Source organism: Macaca fascicularis, chromosome 6 (genome assembly GCF_037993035.2).
Source record: "Macaca fascicularis isolate 582-1 chromosome 6, T2T-MFA8v1.1".
Classification (NCBI taxonomy): Eukaryota; Metazoa; Chordata; class Mammalia; order Primates; family Cercopithecidae; genus Macaca; species Macaca fascicularis.
Genome location: NC_088380.1, coordinates 41,270,049 through 41,287,061, shown reverse-complemented (window position 1 = coordinate 41,287,061; position 17,013 = coordinate 41,270,049). Strand labels below are relative to the sequence as shown.

The 17,013-nt window shown below is 37.8% G+C and overlaps 3 protein-coding genes across 3 annotated transcripts in view; 2 read left to right on the top strand and 1 right to left on the bottom strand.

Moving 5' to 3' along the window:
• The window catches only part of C7 (complement C7), an 81,307-nt gene that overhangs the window by 7,225 nt on the left and 57,069 nt on the right, over positions 1-17,013 (bottom strand). The window contains exon 15 of the mRNA XM_005556792.5: positions 1,995-2,186. Within this exon, the coding sequence (XP_005556849.3) occupies positions 1,995-2,186 (192 nt within the window). The remainder of the gene's footprint in view (positions 1-1,994; positions 2,187-17,013) is intronic.
• LOC135971270 (ORM1-like protein 1) lies at positions 4,581-5,938 on the top strand. The gene has a single exon (XM_065546198.2). The coding sequence runs from the start codon at positions 4,624-4,626 to the stop codon at positions 5,083-5,085; it is 462 nt and encodes a 153-aa protein (XP_065402270.1). The 5' UTR covers positions 4,581-4,623; the 3' UTR covers positions 5,086-5,938.
• On the top strand, positions 14,066-15,985 carry LOC102146690 (large ribosomal subunit protein uL18-like). The gene has a single exon (XM_073993373.1). The coding sequence runs from the start codon at positions 14,403-14,405 to the stop codon at positions 15,075-15,077; it is 675 nt and encodes a 224-aa protein (XP_073849474.1). The 5' UTR covers positions 14,066-14,402; the 3' UTR covers positions 15,078-15,985.

Genomic DNA, 17,013 nt, shown 5'->3' with positions numbered 1-17,013 from the left:
TAGCTGGGCATAGTGGTGGGCACCTGTAGTCCCGGCTACTCAGGAGACTGAGGCAGGAGAATGGTGTGAACTCAGGAGGCGGAGCTTGCAGTGAGTTGAGATTGCACCACTGCACTCCAGCCTGGGTGACAGAGCGAGACTCCATCTCAAAAAAAAAAAAAAAAAAAAAAAGTGTGTATATATGTATAATGTCTTTAATGTCTTTGTGAAAAAAAATGATAGAATTACCTAGCCCAAATAATTTTTGCATTTAAGAAGAACATAGCTTTGTTACTTTACAACTTGGTTAACCAAATAAACACACTCTTAAGGTCCACCAAAATATGTGCTTTTGCTATTTTCAAAGCAAATTTCTTCCCATCAAGACTAACTACAAGGACAGTAGGAGAAAGTGAGGAATTAATGTTTAATAGATATAGAGCTTCAGTTTTGGAAGATGAAAAAAAATGTGGTGATGGTTGCACAACAATGGGAATTACATAATGCCACTGAACTATACATTTAAAAATGGATAAAATGGTAAATGTCATGTATGTTTCATTACAATAAAAAAAGACTAAATACTAGAACAGCCAACATTTTAAAACATCAACTTTGGAGGCTGGTAAGTCTTGGATTTTTTTGTTTGTTATAGGCTTGGAAGTAGTTACTATTATTCACATCTTCAGAAAAACACACAGATCTGAAAAACATCCTTAATTAAAACCCACCGTAATAGAATTTTCTACTGGGTAAAAGAAACTTCATACCAAGCTGTACCATAAAATAGCTGAAGTAGCATTTTAGACAGACTAGTCTCCAATCTCATTCGGAACAAAAGTGCAACCTCATCAACTGTATATTGTTCTCTTTCATTTTAGAATTATAAGTACTGGTTCATTACTTTAAATATCCCAAGTAAACTCATATTTATACTTCAGTGTTTACAGAACACAAAACAACTGTCCCCTGTGATGGGGCTTTGACAACTTAAGAGCACATCAGGACAGGCAGGAAGGGCACTCCAAGGACTTGCGCCTTGCCCATTGTTCTGCCTCTCATCCACATAACATCACAACCCATATCTACCATCAGTATCTGAGTGTTCCATACCCTGCTGCATGGAGAACTTAGTTAGAAACATCTAATTCATCTCACACCATCACGTATGAAATCTAGTCCTTCATCCTCACTATTAAAAATAAATTTCAGAGCTTAATTAAAAATCACATACTAGAGAGATAACATCAATAAAATAGTATGCAAGTGAGTTTTTCTTCATTCTCAATTTTGTTACAAATATAATATTTTCCATTTATTTAAAAAATGTAAACAGAATAAATGGGTTATTTTCAAACAAATCCATCTCATCTAAAATTACCTCTAAAAAGAAATAATTTGGCTTTCTAAACCCTTTCTACCTTAGGTTCTTAAAAGACCATTTTTTTAAATTTTCTTGGTGTTAAAATACTGGATGTTTGGGTTTCCACATTAAGAACAATTTCATGAATCACAACACTTTTCCTTCAATAATGTCTGCTTTAAAGTGTTAAATAAAAATGCTTTCTAAATTTTCAATTTCAGAAATACTGATAAACTCTTTGAAAGCCCAAAAATGAAACATACAGAACTTTAAATAAATTATGAACTCAACTCTGTACTTAAGAAAAATGCAGAGGAAAAAAAATCAAGATGAAACAACAACAAAAAACAGGATTTAAAAATCTTTTATTGTCTTCGCACCATAACAGATATAAAGCTAATCTTTCACAAGGAGGGTTTAAGTTAAAAGTTTCAGAATCACCAGGCTATCCTTGCCTTTCTTTACATTCATGAGTCTTTCTGTGCCATGTGAAGAAAATCTGTTACTCAGTCTACAAGCTGACCTCCATTTTAGGGAGCAAGAATGGAGGGAATGACTCACAGCTATGGAGATACAGTACCATGAAGGTCGCCACAAGGACTCTCACTTGCCTGGGTACAAGTGTCCTTGGATAGACACAGAAGCCGCTCACCTTTTTGTACACAGCGGGTATTCTTCATCTCAGGACTCCACTTAAGGCTGGAGCCACAGAGAAATGTTGAAGGACCTTCTAAGGACATGCCACCTGAACAGGAAACAGTCACCTTCTCACCAACTGTGTAGAAAGGTTTTTGGGGGTGACTCTGTATGCCATCCATCAGTACAGGTAGAACACAGGCAATTTCTAAAGATAAAAGAGAGCAAAATATAAGGGTCATTGCTCTCCTAAACCATCTTTTTTAAAAGGCTTATGTGATGCTGATACGCTTGTTCTGCTTTTTCATATTAGAGGACAAGGAAGAAGACGTGAGTTCACTGTTAGGGTGGACTGAAAGACATACCACACAGAGCCTGGCATGTAATTGACCAATGAATAACTAAAACCAAAACAGCTCCCCCTCTCCCATCCCTCCCCTCAAAACGATGTAACAACTTAAAATGAACAGCCCCAGTAGAGTCCTCATGCCCAGCCTACTGTTGAAACCAAACTTTTCACAACTGTCACTTATTTCTGTACTCTAGTGATGTTCCATCAGAATTTTCCTGGGCTGTATTCATTTCAGTTTCATTAACTTTCATCCAGTTAGATATTTTGCCATCTGAAATTATTAAAACACCACTTTTATTTATTTATTTATTTTTTAGGGACAGGGTCTCTCTATGTTGCCCAGGCTGGAGAGCAGTGACTATTCATAGGTTTAATCAGTGTATACTACAGTCTCAAACTCCTGGGCTCAAACAAGCAATGGGGAAAGGATTCCCTACTTAATAAATGGTGCTGGGAAAATTGGCTAGCCATATGCAGAAAACAGAAACTGAACCCCTTCCTTTTACCTTATACAAAAATTAACTCAAAATGGATTAAAGACTTAAATATAAAACCTAAAACCATAAAAACCCTAGAAGAAAACCTATGCAATACTGTTCAAGACATAGGCATGGGCAAAGACTTCATGACTAAAACACCAAAAGCAATTGCAACAAAAGCTAAAATTGACAAATGGGATCTAATTAAACTAAAGAGCTTCTGCTCAGCAAAAGAAACTATCATCAGAGTAAACAGGCAACCTACAGAATGGGAGAAAATGTTTGCAATCTATCCATCTGACAAAGGGCTAATATCCAGACTCTATGGGGAACTTAAACAAATTTACAAGAAAAAAACAAGCAACCCCATCAAAAAGTGGGCAAAGGATATGAACAGACATTTCTCAAAAGAAGACATTTATGTGACCAACAAACATATGAAAAAATGCTCATCATCACTGATCACCAGAGAAATGCAAATCAAAACCACAATGAGATACCATCTCACACCAGTTAGAATGGTGATCATTAAAAAGTCTGGAAACAACAGATGCTGGTGAGGATATGGAGAAATAGGAATGCTTTTACACTGTTGGTGGGAGTTTAAACTACTTCAACCATTGTGGAAGACAGTATGGCGATTCCTCAAGGATCTAGAACCAGAAATACCATTTGACCCAGCAATTCCATTACTGGGTATATACCCAAAGGATTATAAATCATTCCACTGTAAAGACACATGCACATGTATGTTTATTGCAGCACTATTTATAATAGCAAAGACTTGGAACCAACCCAAATGCCCATCTATGATAGACTGGATAAAGAAAATGTGGCACATATTCACCATGGAATACTATAATGAGTTAACATCCTTTGCAGAGACATGGATGAAGCTGGAAACCATCATTCTCAGCAAACTAACAGAGGGACAGAAAATGCATGTTCTCACTCATAAGTGGGAGCTGAACAATGAGAGCACATGGACACAGGAACATCACACACTGAGGCCTGTCAAGGGATAGGGGGAAAGGGGAGGGAAAGCATTAGGAAAAATACCTAATGCATGCGGGGCTTAAAACCTAGATGATGAGTTGATAGGTGCAGCAAACTACCACAGCACATGTATACCTATGTAATAAACCTGCACGTTCAGCACATGTATCCCAGAACTTAAAGTAAAATTTTTTTTTAATTAAAAACTCCCAGGCTCAAGCAATCCTCCTGACTCAACCTCCTGAGTAGTTGGGATCACAGGCACATGCCACCACACACAGCTAAAGCACCACCTTTAACCTTGCAGACATAAAAGTGTTCAGTGTTCCCTAATTCTTCATCCATATTCTTTCTCACTCAATTACATTCATTAGCTCAAATTGCTTACTTCAAAAAAGAACAGAGAAAAAGAAAAAAGACACATAGTATAAACAGCAAGTCAGAATTCACGATTAAAAAAAAAATCTTGCTAATATCTCTAACGGACTTTGGACAATATTCTACAAAGTATTGCTGTATCTTTACAGCATTGTCATCAGAAAACCCATTCATTCATTTATTCATTCAAAAACAGCATTTGATGGATGCACTGAAGGCTTTGACTTCACCACAATGAGATACATCAGTGTAGCAAAATTGAGCTAGTACCCCATGAATATATACAAAATTCCACAGCATTTTTTAAGTGCCTATATTTTGCCAAAATGTTGTGTACTGCTTGGGACACAGCAAGGTACAAGTCACATCTTATGCCCTCCAAAACTTCATAATCTAGCCTGCTGCGAGCCGGCGGCCGGGAGTGGGGCGGCGGAGCAAACATGAATGTTGGAGTTGCCCACAGTGAAGTGAATCCAAATACCCGTGTCATGAACAGCCGGGGTATGTGGCTAACATATGCATTGGGAGTTGGCTTGCTTCATATTGTCTTACTCAGCATTCCCTTCTTCAGTGTTCCTGTTGCTTGGACTTTAACAAATATTATACATAATCTGGGGATGTATGTATTTTTGCATGCAGTGAAAGGAACACCTTTCGAAACTCCTGACCAGGGTAAAGCAAGGCTCCTAACTCATTGGGAACAACTGGACTATGGAGTACAGTTTACATCTTCACGGAAGTTTTTCACAATTTCTCCAATAATTTTATATTTTCTGGCAAGTTTCTATACGAAGTATGATCCAACTCACTTCATCCTAAACACAGCTTCTCTCCTGAGTGTGCTAATTCCCAAAATGCCACAGCTACATGGTGTTCGGATCTTTGGAATTAATAAGTATTGAAATCTTTTGAAACTGAACAAAACTTTTTACAGCTGCTGAATTTCTTATAAGAAAGGAGTGGTTATAAACTGCACTGTTTCTGTGATAATGTGAAATTAAGAAGTATTTACATTGGAGGGCCAATGGTTGGTCCTTCAAGTGCTGTTTTGAAGTGCAGATTTCCATTAAATGATGCCTCTGTTTAATACATCTGGTATATTTCTGAAGAGGGGCTTTATAAGCAGGCTGGGCAGGCCCAGCTTATAAGTTCAAGGGCATCACAGTGAGGGTGTAGTAGATAAATTCAAGGAAATAAGAGATTTGTAAAAAACTAGGACCAGCCTAACTTATAATGAATGGGCATTGTGTTAAGAAAAGAACATTTCCAATCATTCAGCCATGGTTAGTTAAAGCAGACTTACATGTAAACCGGAATCATCTCTATACAAGTTTATTAAAGATTATTTTTATTACTATACATATTTCTCTTGTTTTATGTAAGAGGATGTATATCCTTTTGTTTTATACAAGCCATTTCTCACTTATGAGGGTACTTTTTTGGTTTTGCTGGCTCAATATTGTGTATTGGTCAGTGAGGCCATTTTTACATTTATTACATTACAGAGTTCATGGAGGTTCACCTTTGTGACTGATTGGTGATAGAAAATAGCCAAGTATCTGACAAGCAGCCTCTGAGTCAGTGTTCTAATTTTGGAACAAAGCGGGTTTTACTGCTTTTCCAGACACAAGGCTGCTAAACCAATTAAGAAAATAATTTATTTCTTTCAAGCAACTGAAAAGTAATGGTAATTTAAAGGTGTCTGCTTATTTGGTTGAACTATTTAATTGGCAAAGTTTGTCATCATTTGAAAAAGGAAATATAAAAGAACAACCATATAGCCAACCTGTGGCAGAAATGACGTCTCTAGCAATAGTACCAAAGTAAGTAATGGAGTCTTTTTTGGCAGGTCTGCAGTAAAAGATAACATTTTCTTTTCTTAGTTCTCCTGCTCTCAACCCCCATATTTTGCCCATGAATATTTTGCCTTTGAATACGTGGGTTTTAGTATATATAGCCCAAAATGGTAACTATCTCCAGAACAGCAACCATATTGAATTCTTGTGACTTAGGAAAGCTTCCTATAGTTGCTGACATTAATTGCAAGAAATAACTATATACTACTTTGAGAAGTAAACATGTCAAAAAAAACCAAGTTCAAATATGGGACAAAATTTAAAAATTCAGTAACATTTATAAACATAATTGAATGAAAAGAATTATAGACCAACTTAAACATCAATTCGTGTCAGTAAACTGACTTTGGGGGGTAATGATCATTGTTTTGTACTTCAAAAGTATTGAGTTTAGAAATCAGTTGTATGATACTACCTTTGTATGTCTGTCTTTTCCCATGTATTTTTAAATAACTGGTGATCCATAATTTAATAAAATTTTTCTTTGGTGTAAGATTATTTCAAAAAAAAAAAAAAAAAAAAAAAAAACTTCATAATCTAGTATTGAATTTGCTTGTTTCCAATGCGTTTGCTGTTTTAACAATAAATCTCCTACCAAGACGAACAATAGAAAGACTGTACAAAATGAAAAAGAAAAATATTTCTGAAAGAATTGGAGCACTAACAAGGCAGCGTAAGTTTGAAAGTCCAAGATTTCAGAGAGAAGGGAAATCTAATGTGGTGATTACATTTACATTTGGTAACACATTTTTCCTTGAGGTATTTGTAAATTAAAAAAAAAAGAAAAGAAAATATGCTGAAAAGCTGCTAGACTGAGGAGAAAACTTTAGCTCAGAGGCTAAAAGGATAAAAAGTTTTTAACAGTCTGACAGGACAAGGGTTTTAAAACTTAGAGTACAGTCCTGTCAAAAAGAAGGGGCCAGGTAGAAAGCCCATACCTTAAGTTGGAATCCCTTAATGGCCACATCCTTGGAATAGAGATAACCCAGACATAAGCCATCCTCGCTGGTTGCCATGAACAAAAGTTAGTCTTCTCTAGAGGAAGATAGCATCATCCAATTTTTAAATTTTCATATGTAAAGTATGACATTCAACTAAAACTAATTTAACATTCAAAAAGACAATAATTGGCCAACTTCTAACCAAAAAAAAAAAAATAGAAACAGACTTAGAGTAACAGACTTATCTAAATAATGAAATTAACAGATACAGGCCCTGAAACAACTGAAATTAATATATTTTTTTAAATGACAAGATGGAAAATTACAACAGAGAATTAGAAAATATAAAACAATAAACATAAATGTTTGAAGTAATTAATGTGTTATTTACTCTGATTTGCACATATCAAAATATCGCTTAAAAATATTTTAAGAAAAAATTTTAATATTTTTAAATATAATAATATAAGATATATGCTCATTCATTATAATAAACCACATTAATGGAAGATATTAATACCTAATAGGGAAACTGACTGGGAAGTAAGGAAGTAGATGGGAGCTCTCTGTACTTTCTACTCAATTTTTTGAAAGCTAAAACTGCTCTAAAAATGAAGTTATGAATTTAAAAATTCACTATGCAATAACAAAGTAGACAAATGAAACCTCTAAAGTTGAAAAATAGCCAGGCACGATGGCTCACACCTATAAACCCAGCATTTTGGGAGACTGAGGCAGGCAGATCACTTGAGCTCAGGAGTTTGAGAACAGCCAGAGCAACATGGTGAAACCCTGTCTCTACTAAAAAGCACAAAAATTAGCTGGGCACTGTGGCAAGCATCTATAATCCCAGCTACTCAGAAGGCTGAGACAGGAGAATTGCTTGGGCCCAGGAAGCAAAGATTACAGTGAGCCAAGATGGCACCACTGCACTTCAGGATGAGTGACAGGGGTAAAACTTGTCTTGAAAATATACATATATATAAAATTGTTTTTTAAGTTGAAAAATAAAATTGATAAAGTTTCAAACTCTATAATAGAGTTCTTAAAAGGAGATTATAGAGAAATATACAGATAATTAATAAATTGGAAGATAGGTCAATTAAAAATATTTAGAATGAGGCCAGGTGTGGTGGCTCATGCCTGTAGTCCCAGCACTTTGGGAGGCCAAAGCAGGCAGATCACTTTTGGTCAGGAGTTCAAGACCAGCCTGGCCAAGATGGCAAAACCCCATCTTTACTAAAAATACAAAAATTAGCCAGATGCAGTGCTGCAACCTGTAGTCCTAGCTATGCAGGAGGCTGAGCCAGGAGAATCGCTTGAACCTAGGAACGGAGGTTGCCATGAGCCGAGATCACACCACTGCACTACAGCCTGCACAATAAACTGTAACAAATAAAAAATAATAAAAAGAAAAAGAAAATATTTAGAATGAAACAGAGGGGGAAAAGATGGAAAACAAATAAACAAAAAAGGACGTTAAAAAATATAATGGTCGGCATGCCCAAGATGGCCAAATAGGAACAGCTCCAGCCTCCACCTCCCAGTGTGAGTGACACAGAAGATGGGTGATTTCTGCATTTTCAACTGAGTTGCAGACTGACACTTCACACCTCAAATGTCAGGGTACACTCCTGAGATGAAGCTTCCAGAGCAAGAATCAGACAGCAACACTCGCTGTTCAGCAATATTCTATCTTCTGCAGCCTCCGCTGCTGATACCCAGGCAAACAGGGTCTGGAGTGGACCTCAAGCAGACTCCAACAGACCTACAGCTGAGGGTCCTGACTGTTAGAAGGAAAACTAACAAACAGAAAGGACACCCACACCAAAACCCCATCAGTATGTCACCATCATCAAAGACGAAAGGCAGATAAAACCACAAAGATGGGGAAAAAGCAGTGCAGAAAAGCTGGAAATTCAAAAAATCAGAGCGCATCTCCCCCTCCAAAGGAATGCAGCTCATCCTCAGCAACGGAACAAAGCTGGATGGAGAATGACTTTAATGAATTGAGAGAAGAAGGCTTCAGTCGATCAAACTTCTCAGAGCTAAAGGAGGAACTATGTAACCAGCGCAAAGAAACTAAAAACCTTGAAAAAAGAACGGATGAATGGATAACTAGAATAGTCAATGCAGAGAAGACCTTAAAAGAACTGATAGAGATGAAAACCATAACACGAGAACTACGTGACAAATGCACAAGCTTCAGTAACTGACTCAATCAACTGGAAGAAAGAGTATCAGCGATTGAAGATCAAATGAATGAAATGAAGCAAGAAGAGAAGTGTAGAGAATAAAGAGTAAAAAGAAATGAACAAAGCCTCCAAGAAATATGGGATTATGTGAAAAGACCAAATCTATGTCTGATTGGTGTGTCTGAAAGTGATGGGGAAAATGGAACCAAGTTGGAAAACACTCGGCAGGATATCATCCAGGAGAACTTCCCCAACCTAGTAAGGCAGGCCAACATTCAATTTCAGGAAATACAGAAAACGCCACAAAGATAGTCCTCAAGAAGAGCAAGTCCATCAGACTAACAGCAGATCTCTCGGAAGAAACTCTCCAAGCCAGAAGAGAGTGGGGGCCAATATTCAACATTCTTAAAGAAAAGAATTTTAAACCCAGAATTTCATATCCAGCCAAACTAAGTTTTATAAGTGTAGGAGAAATAAACTCCTTTACAGACAAGCAAATGCTGAGAGATTTTGTCACCACCAGGCCTGCCCTACAAGAGATCTTGAAGGAAGCACTAAACATGGAAAGGAATAACAGGTACCAGCCATTGCAAAAACATGTCAAAATGTAAAGTCCATCGATGCTAGGAAGAAACTGCATCAACTAGTGAGCAAAATAACCAGCTAATATCATAATGACAGAATCAGGTTCACACATAACAATATTAACCTTAAATGTAAATGGACTAAATAGTCCAATTAAAAGACACAGACTGGCAAATTGGATAAAGAGTCAAGACCTATCAGTTTGCTGTATTTAGGAGACCCATCTCACGTGCAGAGACACACATAGGCTCAAAATGAAGGGATGGAGGAAGATCTATCAAGCAAATGGAAAACAAAAAAGCAGGGGTTGCAATCCTAGTCTCTGACAAAACAGACTTTAAACCATCAAAGATCAAAAGAGACAAAGAAGGCCATTACATAATGGTAAAGGGATCAATTCATCAGGAATTCATCCTAAATATATATGCGCCCAATACAGGAGCAACCAGATTCATAAAGCAAGTACTTAGAGACTTACAAAGAGACTTAGATTCCCACACAATAATAATGGGAGACTTTAATACCCCACTGTCAACATTAGACAGATCAACGAGACAGAAAGTTAACAAGGATATCCAGGAATTGAACCCAACTGTGCACCAAGCAGACCTAATAGACATCTACAGAACTCTCCACCCCAAATCAACAGAATATACATTCTTCTCAGCACCACATCGCACTTATTCCAAAATTGACCACATAGTTGGAAGTAAAGCACTCCTCAGCAAATGTACAAGAACAGAAATTATAACAAACTGTCTCTCAGACCCCAGTGCAATCAAACTAGAATTCAGTACTAAGAAACTCAAGCAAAACTGCTCAACTACATGGAAACTGAACAACCTGCTCCTGAATGACTACTGGGTACATAAGGAAATGAAAGCAGAAATAAAGATGTTCTTTGAAACCAATGAGAACAAAGATACAACATACCAGAATCTCTGGGACACATTTAAAGCAGTGTGTAGAGGGAAATTTACAGCACTAAATGCCCACAAGAGAAAGCAGGAAAGATCTAAAATTGATACCTAACATCACAATTTAAAAAACTAGATAAGCAAGAGCAAACACATTCAAAAGGTAGCAGAAGGCAAGAAATAACTAAGATCAGAGCAGAACTGAAGGAGATAGAGACACAAAAAATCCTCCAAAAAATCAATGAATCCAGGAGCTGGTTTTTTGAAAAGATCAACAAAATTGATAGACTGCTAGCAAGACTAATAAAGAAGAAAAGAGAAAAGAATCAAATCGACACAATGAAAAATGATAAAGGGGATATCACCACCAACCCCACAGAAATACAAACTACCATCAGAGAAACTATAAACACCTCTATGCAAATAAACTAGAAAACCTAGAAGAAATGGGTAATTTCCTGGACACTTACACTCTCCCAAGACTAAACCAGGAAGGAGTTGAATCTGAATAGACCAATAGCAGGCTGTGAAATTGAGGCAATTATTAATAGCCTACCAACCAAAAAAAGTTCAGTACCAGAAGGATTCACAGCCGAATTCTACCAGAAGTACAAGGAGGAGTTGGTACCATTCCTTCTGAAACTATTCCAAACAATAGAAAAAGAGGGAATCCTGCCTAACTCATTTTATGAGGCCAACATCATCCTGATACCAAAGCCTGACAGAGATACAACAAAAAAAGAGAATTTTAGACCAATATCCCTCATGAACATCGATGCAAGAATCTTCAATAAAATACTGGCAAACCGAATCCAGCAGCACATCAAAAAGCTTATCCACCATGACCAACTGGGCTTCATCCCTAGGATGCAAGGCTGGTTCAACATACACAAATCAATAAATGTAATCCAGCATACAAACAGAACCAAAGACAAAAACCACATGATGATCTCAACAGATGCAGAAAAGGCCTTTGACAAAATTCAACAGCCCTTCATGCTAAAAACTCTCAATAAATTTGGTATAGATGGAACGTGTCTCAAAATAATAGATATTTATGACAAACCCACAGCCAATATCATACTGAATGGGCAAAAACTGGAAGCATTCCCTTTGAAAACTGGCACAAGACAGGGATGTCCTCTCTCACTACTCTTATTCAACATAGTGTTGGAAGTTCTGGCTAGGGCAATCAGGCAAGAGAAAGAAATAAAAGGTATTCAGTTAGGAAGAGAAGAAGTCAAATTGTCCCTGTTTGCAGATGACATGATTGTATATTTAGAAAACCTCATTGTCTCAGCCCAGAATCTCCTTAAGCCGATAAGCAACTTCAGCAAAGTCTCAGGATACAAAATCAATGTGCAAAAGTCACAAGCATTTTTATACACCAGTAACAGACAAACAGAGAGCCAAATCATGAATGAACTCCCACTCACAATAGCTTCAAAGAGAATAAAACATCTAGGAATCCAACTGACAAGGGATGTAAAGGACCTCTTCAAGGAGAACTACAAACCACTGCTCAGTGAAATAAAAGAGGACACAAACAAATGGAAGAACATACCATGCTCCTGGATAGGAAGAATCAATATCGTGAAAATGGCCATACTGCCAAGGTTATTTAAAGATTCAATGCCATCCCCATCAAGCTACCAATGACTTCACAGAATTGGAAAAAACTGCTTTAAAGTTCATATGGAACCAAAAACACCCTGCATTGCCAAGAAAATCTTAAGCTAAAAGAACAAAGCTGGAGGCATCATGCTACCTGACTTCAAACTATACTACAAGGCTACAGTAACCAAAACAGCATGGTACTGATACCAAAACAGACATATAGACCAATGGAACAGAACAGAGCCCTCAGAAATAATACCACACATCTACAGCCATCTGATGTTTGACAAACCTGACAAAAACAAGAAATGGGGAAAGAATTCCCTATTTAATAAATGGTGCTGGGAAAATTGGCTAGCCATAAGTAGAAAGCTGAAACTGGATCCTTCCCTTACTCCTTATACGAAAATTAATTCAAGATGGATTAAAGACTTAAATATTAGACCTAATACCATAAAAACCCTAGAAGAAAACCTAGAGAATACCATTCAGGACATAGGCATGGGTAAGGACTTCATGTCTAAAACACCAAAAGCAACAGCAGCAAAAGCCAAAATTGACAAATGGGATCTAATTAAACTAAAGAGCTTCTGCACAGCAAAAGAAACTACCATCAGAGTGAACAGGCAACCTACAGAATGGGAGAAAATTGTTGCAATCTACTCAACTGACAAAGGGCTAATATCCAGAACCTATAAAGAACTCAATCAAATTTACAAGAAAAAAACAAACAACCCCATCAAAAAGTGGGCAAAGGATATGAACAGACACTTCTCAAAAGAAGACATTCACACAGCCAACAGACACATGAAAAAATGCTCATCATCACTGGCCATCAGAGAAATGCAAATCAAAACCACAATGAGATACCATCTGACACCAGTTAGAATGGCAAGCATTAAAAAATCAGGAAACAACAGGTGCTGGAGAGGATGTGGAGAAATAGGAACACTTTTACACTGTTGGCGGAACTGTATACTACTTCAACCATTGTGGAAAACAGTGTGGCAATTCCACAAGGATCTAGAACTAGAAATAACATTTGACCCAGCCATCTCATTACTGGGGATATACCCAAAGGATTATAAGTCATGCTCCTATAAAGACACATGCACACGTATGTTTATTGCAGCACTATTCACAATAGCAAAGACTTGGAATCAACCCAAATGTCCATCAGTGACAGACTGGATTAAGAAAATGTGGCACATATACACCATGGAATACTATGCAGCCATAAAAAAGGATGAGTTTGTGTCCTTTGTAGGGACATGGATGCAGCTGGAAACCATCAATCTCAGCAAACTATCGCAAGAAGAGAAAACCAAATACCACATGTTCTCACTCATAGGTGGGAATTGATCAATGAGATCACTTGGACACAGGAAGGGGAACATCACACACCGGTCGTATTGTGGGGAGGAGGGCAAGGAGGGATAGCATTAGGAGATATACCTAATGTAAATGATGAGTTGGTGGGTGCAGCACACCAACATGGCACATGTATACATATGTAATAAACCTGCACGTTGTGCACATGTACCCTAGAACTTAAAATATAATTTATTTATATATATATATATATATATAAAATGGTCCAAAAAATGTATAATTTGTGTCTCATAAGGACAAGTGAGCAAGAATGGGACAGAAGCAATGTTTTAGGATGTAATGGTTAAGTAATCGTCTAAAACTGACAAAGGACTTAAAGCACAGGTTCAATAAGTGCTTTGAATATCAGCCAGGAAAAATGTAAAGAAAATTATACCTAGGAACACCAGAGTAAAGTTGCTGGTGAAAACCAAAAGCAAAAAATAATTAATAATACCCCTTTCCTACCCTAGCACTACTGGGCCTGCAGGTCTCTGTCAAACCACAAATGCAGGTCTCTGTTCCACAGGATGGGGTTTGTTAAAGTTGTTAATAACAAGGCCTACTTTAAAAGATACTAAGTGAAATTTAGAAGATGACAAGAGGGTAAAACTGATTACTATGTTTGGAAATGCTTGGTGATACCGGATAAAAATAAATACAGCATACCCAAATACAGGATGATACTTTGTGTAACAAACAGAGGTATCATTTGTCAGAATGCTTAGTCCTGTATCATGATAGTCTGTGCAGTGTATGCACATAAACTGCCAAAATATGGTGTGAAGATTGGCCTGACAAATGATGCTAAAACATATTGTACTGGTCTGCTGCTGGCCCGCAGGCTTCTCAATAGGTTTGGCATGGACAGGATCTATGAAGGCCAAGTGGAGTTGACTGGAGATGAATACAATGTGAAAAGTATCGATGGTCAGCAGGGTGCCTTTACCTGCTATCTGGACGCAGGTCTGGCCAGAACTACCAGTGGCAATAAAGTTTTTAGCACCCTAAAGGGAGCTGTGGATGGAGGCTTATCTATCCCTCACAGTACCAAACAAGTCCCTGGTTATGATTCTGAAAGCAAGAAATTAAATGCAGAACTACACCGGAATCACATCATGGGCCAGAATGTTGCAGACTGCATGCACTACTTAAGGAAAGAAGATGAAGATGCTTACAAGAAAAAGTTCTCTCAATACATAAAGAATGGCGTAACTCCAGACATGATGGAGGAGATGTATAAGAAGGTTCATGGTGCTATACGAGACATTCCAGTCTATGAAAAGAAGACCAAGAAAGAAGTTAAAAAGAAGTGGAACCTTCCCAAAATGTCACTTGCCCAGAAGAAAGATAGGTTAGCTCAGAATAAGGCAAACTTCCTCAGAGCTCAGGAACAGGCTGCTGAGAGCTAAACCAAACAATTTTTCATGAGGATTTTTCAGATAAGGACAATAAACTTATTGAAAAAGCAAAAAATGATAATAATTACTAATAATCTTCTTGAAAGTGGTCAGAGAGAAAAGGCATCATTTCCAAAGAAAAAATTGCAAGACTAAAAGTTGACTTTTCCCTAGAAAACAATTGTCAGAGGGCAATGTAATATTAATAATATCTTCAAATGACTTTAAAAAAATAACTGCTAGCAGCCAGGCATGGTGGCTTATGCCTGGGATCCCAGCCTTTTGGGAGGCCGAGGGGTGGGGATCACCTGAGGTCAGAAGTTTGAGACCAGCCTGGCCAACATGAAGAAACCCTGTGTCTCTAAAAATACAAACTAAAAATACAAACATTAGCTGGGCGTGGTGGTGGGTGTCTGTAATCCCAGCTACTCAGGAGGCTGAGGCAGGAGAATTACTTGAACCTGGGAGGCAGAGGTTGCAGTGAGCCAAGATCGCACCATTGCAATCCAGCCTGGGAGACAAGAATGAAACTCCGTCTCAAAAAAATAATAATTAATTAATTAATTAAAATAAAAAACAACTGCTAGCTTAGAACGTCTTACCTAATAAAAATATCCTGGCCAGGCGTGGTGGCTCATGCCTGTAATCTCAACACTTTGGGAGACCAAGGTGGATAGATCACGAGGTCAAGAGATGGAGAGACCATCCTGGCCAACATAGTGAAACCCTGTCTCTACTAAAAATACAAAAATTAGCTGAGCATGGTGGTGCACGCCTGTAGTCCAAGCTACTCAGGAGGCTGAGGCAGGAGAATCATTTGAACCCAGGAGGCGGAGGTCAGTGTGAGGCGAGATCATGCCACTGCACTCCAGCCTGGTGATAAGCGAGACTCTGTCTCAAAAAAAAAAAAAAAAAAAAAAAAAAAAAAAAAAAAGTCCTTTAAAAAGTCAAGGTGAAAGACAGACACTTTAGATAAACAAAAACTGGGACAATGTTTCATCAGTAGATTCATAATAAAGGAAAAGAAGCCCTTCAAGTAGAAGTTTCTTATTAATCTTTTCTAAGAATAAACTTTTGGCTTTATTACTCCCAACTAGCAAATATTTATATTCATATTGTATTTCATTTGTTTCTGCTTAAGGATTCCAAGAGAAAGAGAGAGAGAGAGAGAGATTAATAAGTAAAAGACAATGCCCATCAGTCAATGAACAAGTGGATAAAAAGACTGTGGTATATATACATGACAGAATACTACTCAGTCATAAAAAGGAATTAATTAATGGCATTCGCAGCCACCTGGATGAGACTGGAGACTATTATTCTAAGTGAAGTAACTCAGGAATTGAAAACCAAACATTGGGCCAGGCGCGGTAGCTCACACCTGTAATCCCAGCACTTTGGGAGGCCGAGGCAGGCAGATCAAAAGGTCAAGAGTTCAAGACCATCCTGGCCAACATAGCGAAATCCTGTCTCTACTAAAAATACAAAAATTAGCTGGTTGTGGCATTATGCGCCTGTAGTCCCAGCTACTCAGGAGTCTGAGGCAGAATTGCTTGAACGTTTGAACCCAGGAGCAAGGGGTTGCAGTGAGCTGAGATCATGCCACTGCACTCCAGCTTGGGTGACAGAGAGAGACTCTGTCTCAAAGAGAGAAAAGAAAAGAAAAGAAAAGAAAAGAAAAGAAAAGAAAAGAAAAGAAAAGAAAAGAAAAGAAAGAAGGAAAGAAAAGAGAGAGAGAAGGAGAGAAGGAAGGAGAGAAGGAGAGAAAGAGGGAAAGAGGGAAGGAAGGAAGGAAGGAAGGAAGGAAGGAAGGAAGGAAGGAAGGAAGGAAGGAAGGAAGGAAGGAAGGAAGGAAGGAAGGAAACCAAACATTGTTCTCACTCACAAGTGGGAGGTAAGCTCTGAGGATGCAAAGGCATAAGAGTGACGCAATGGACTTTGGGCACTT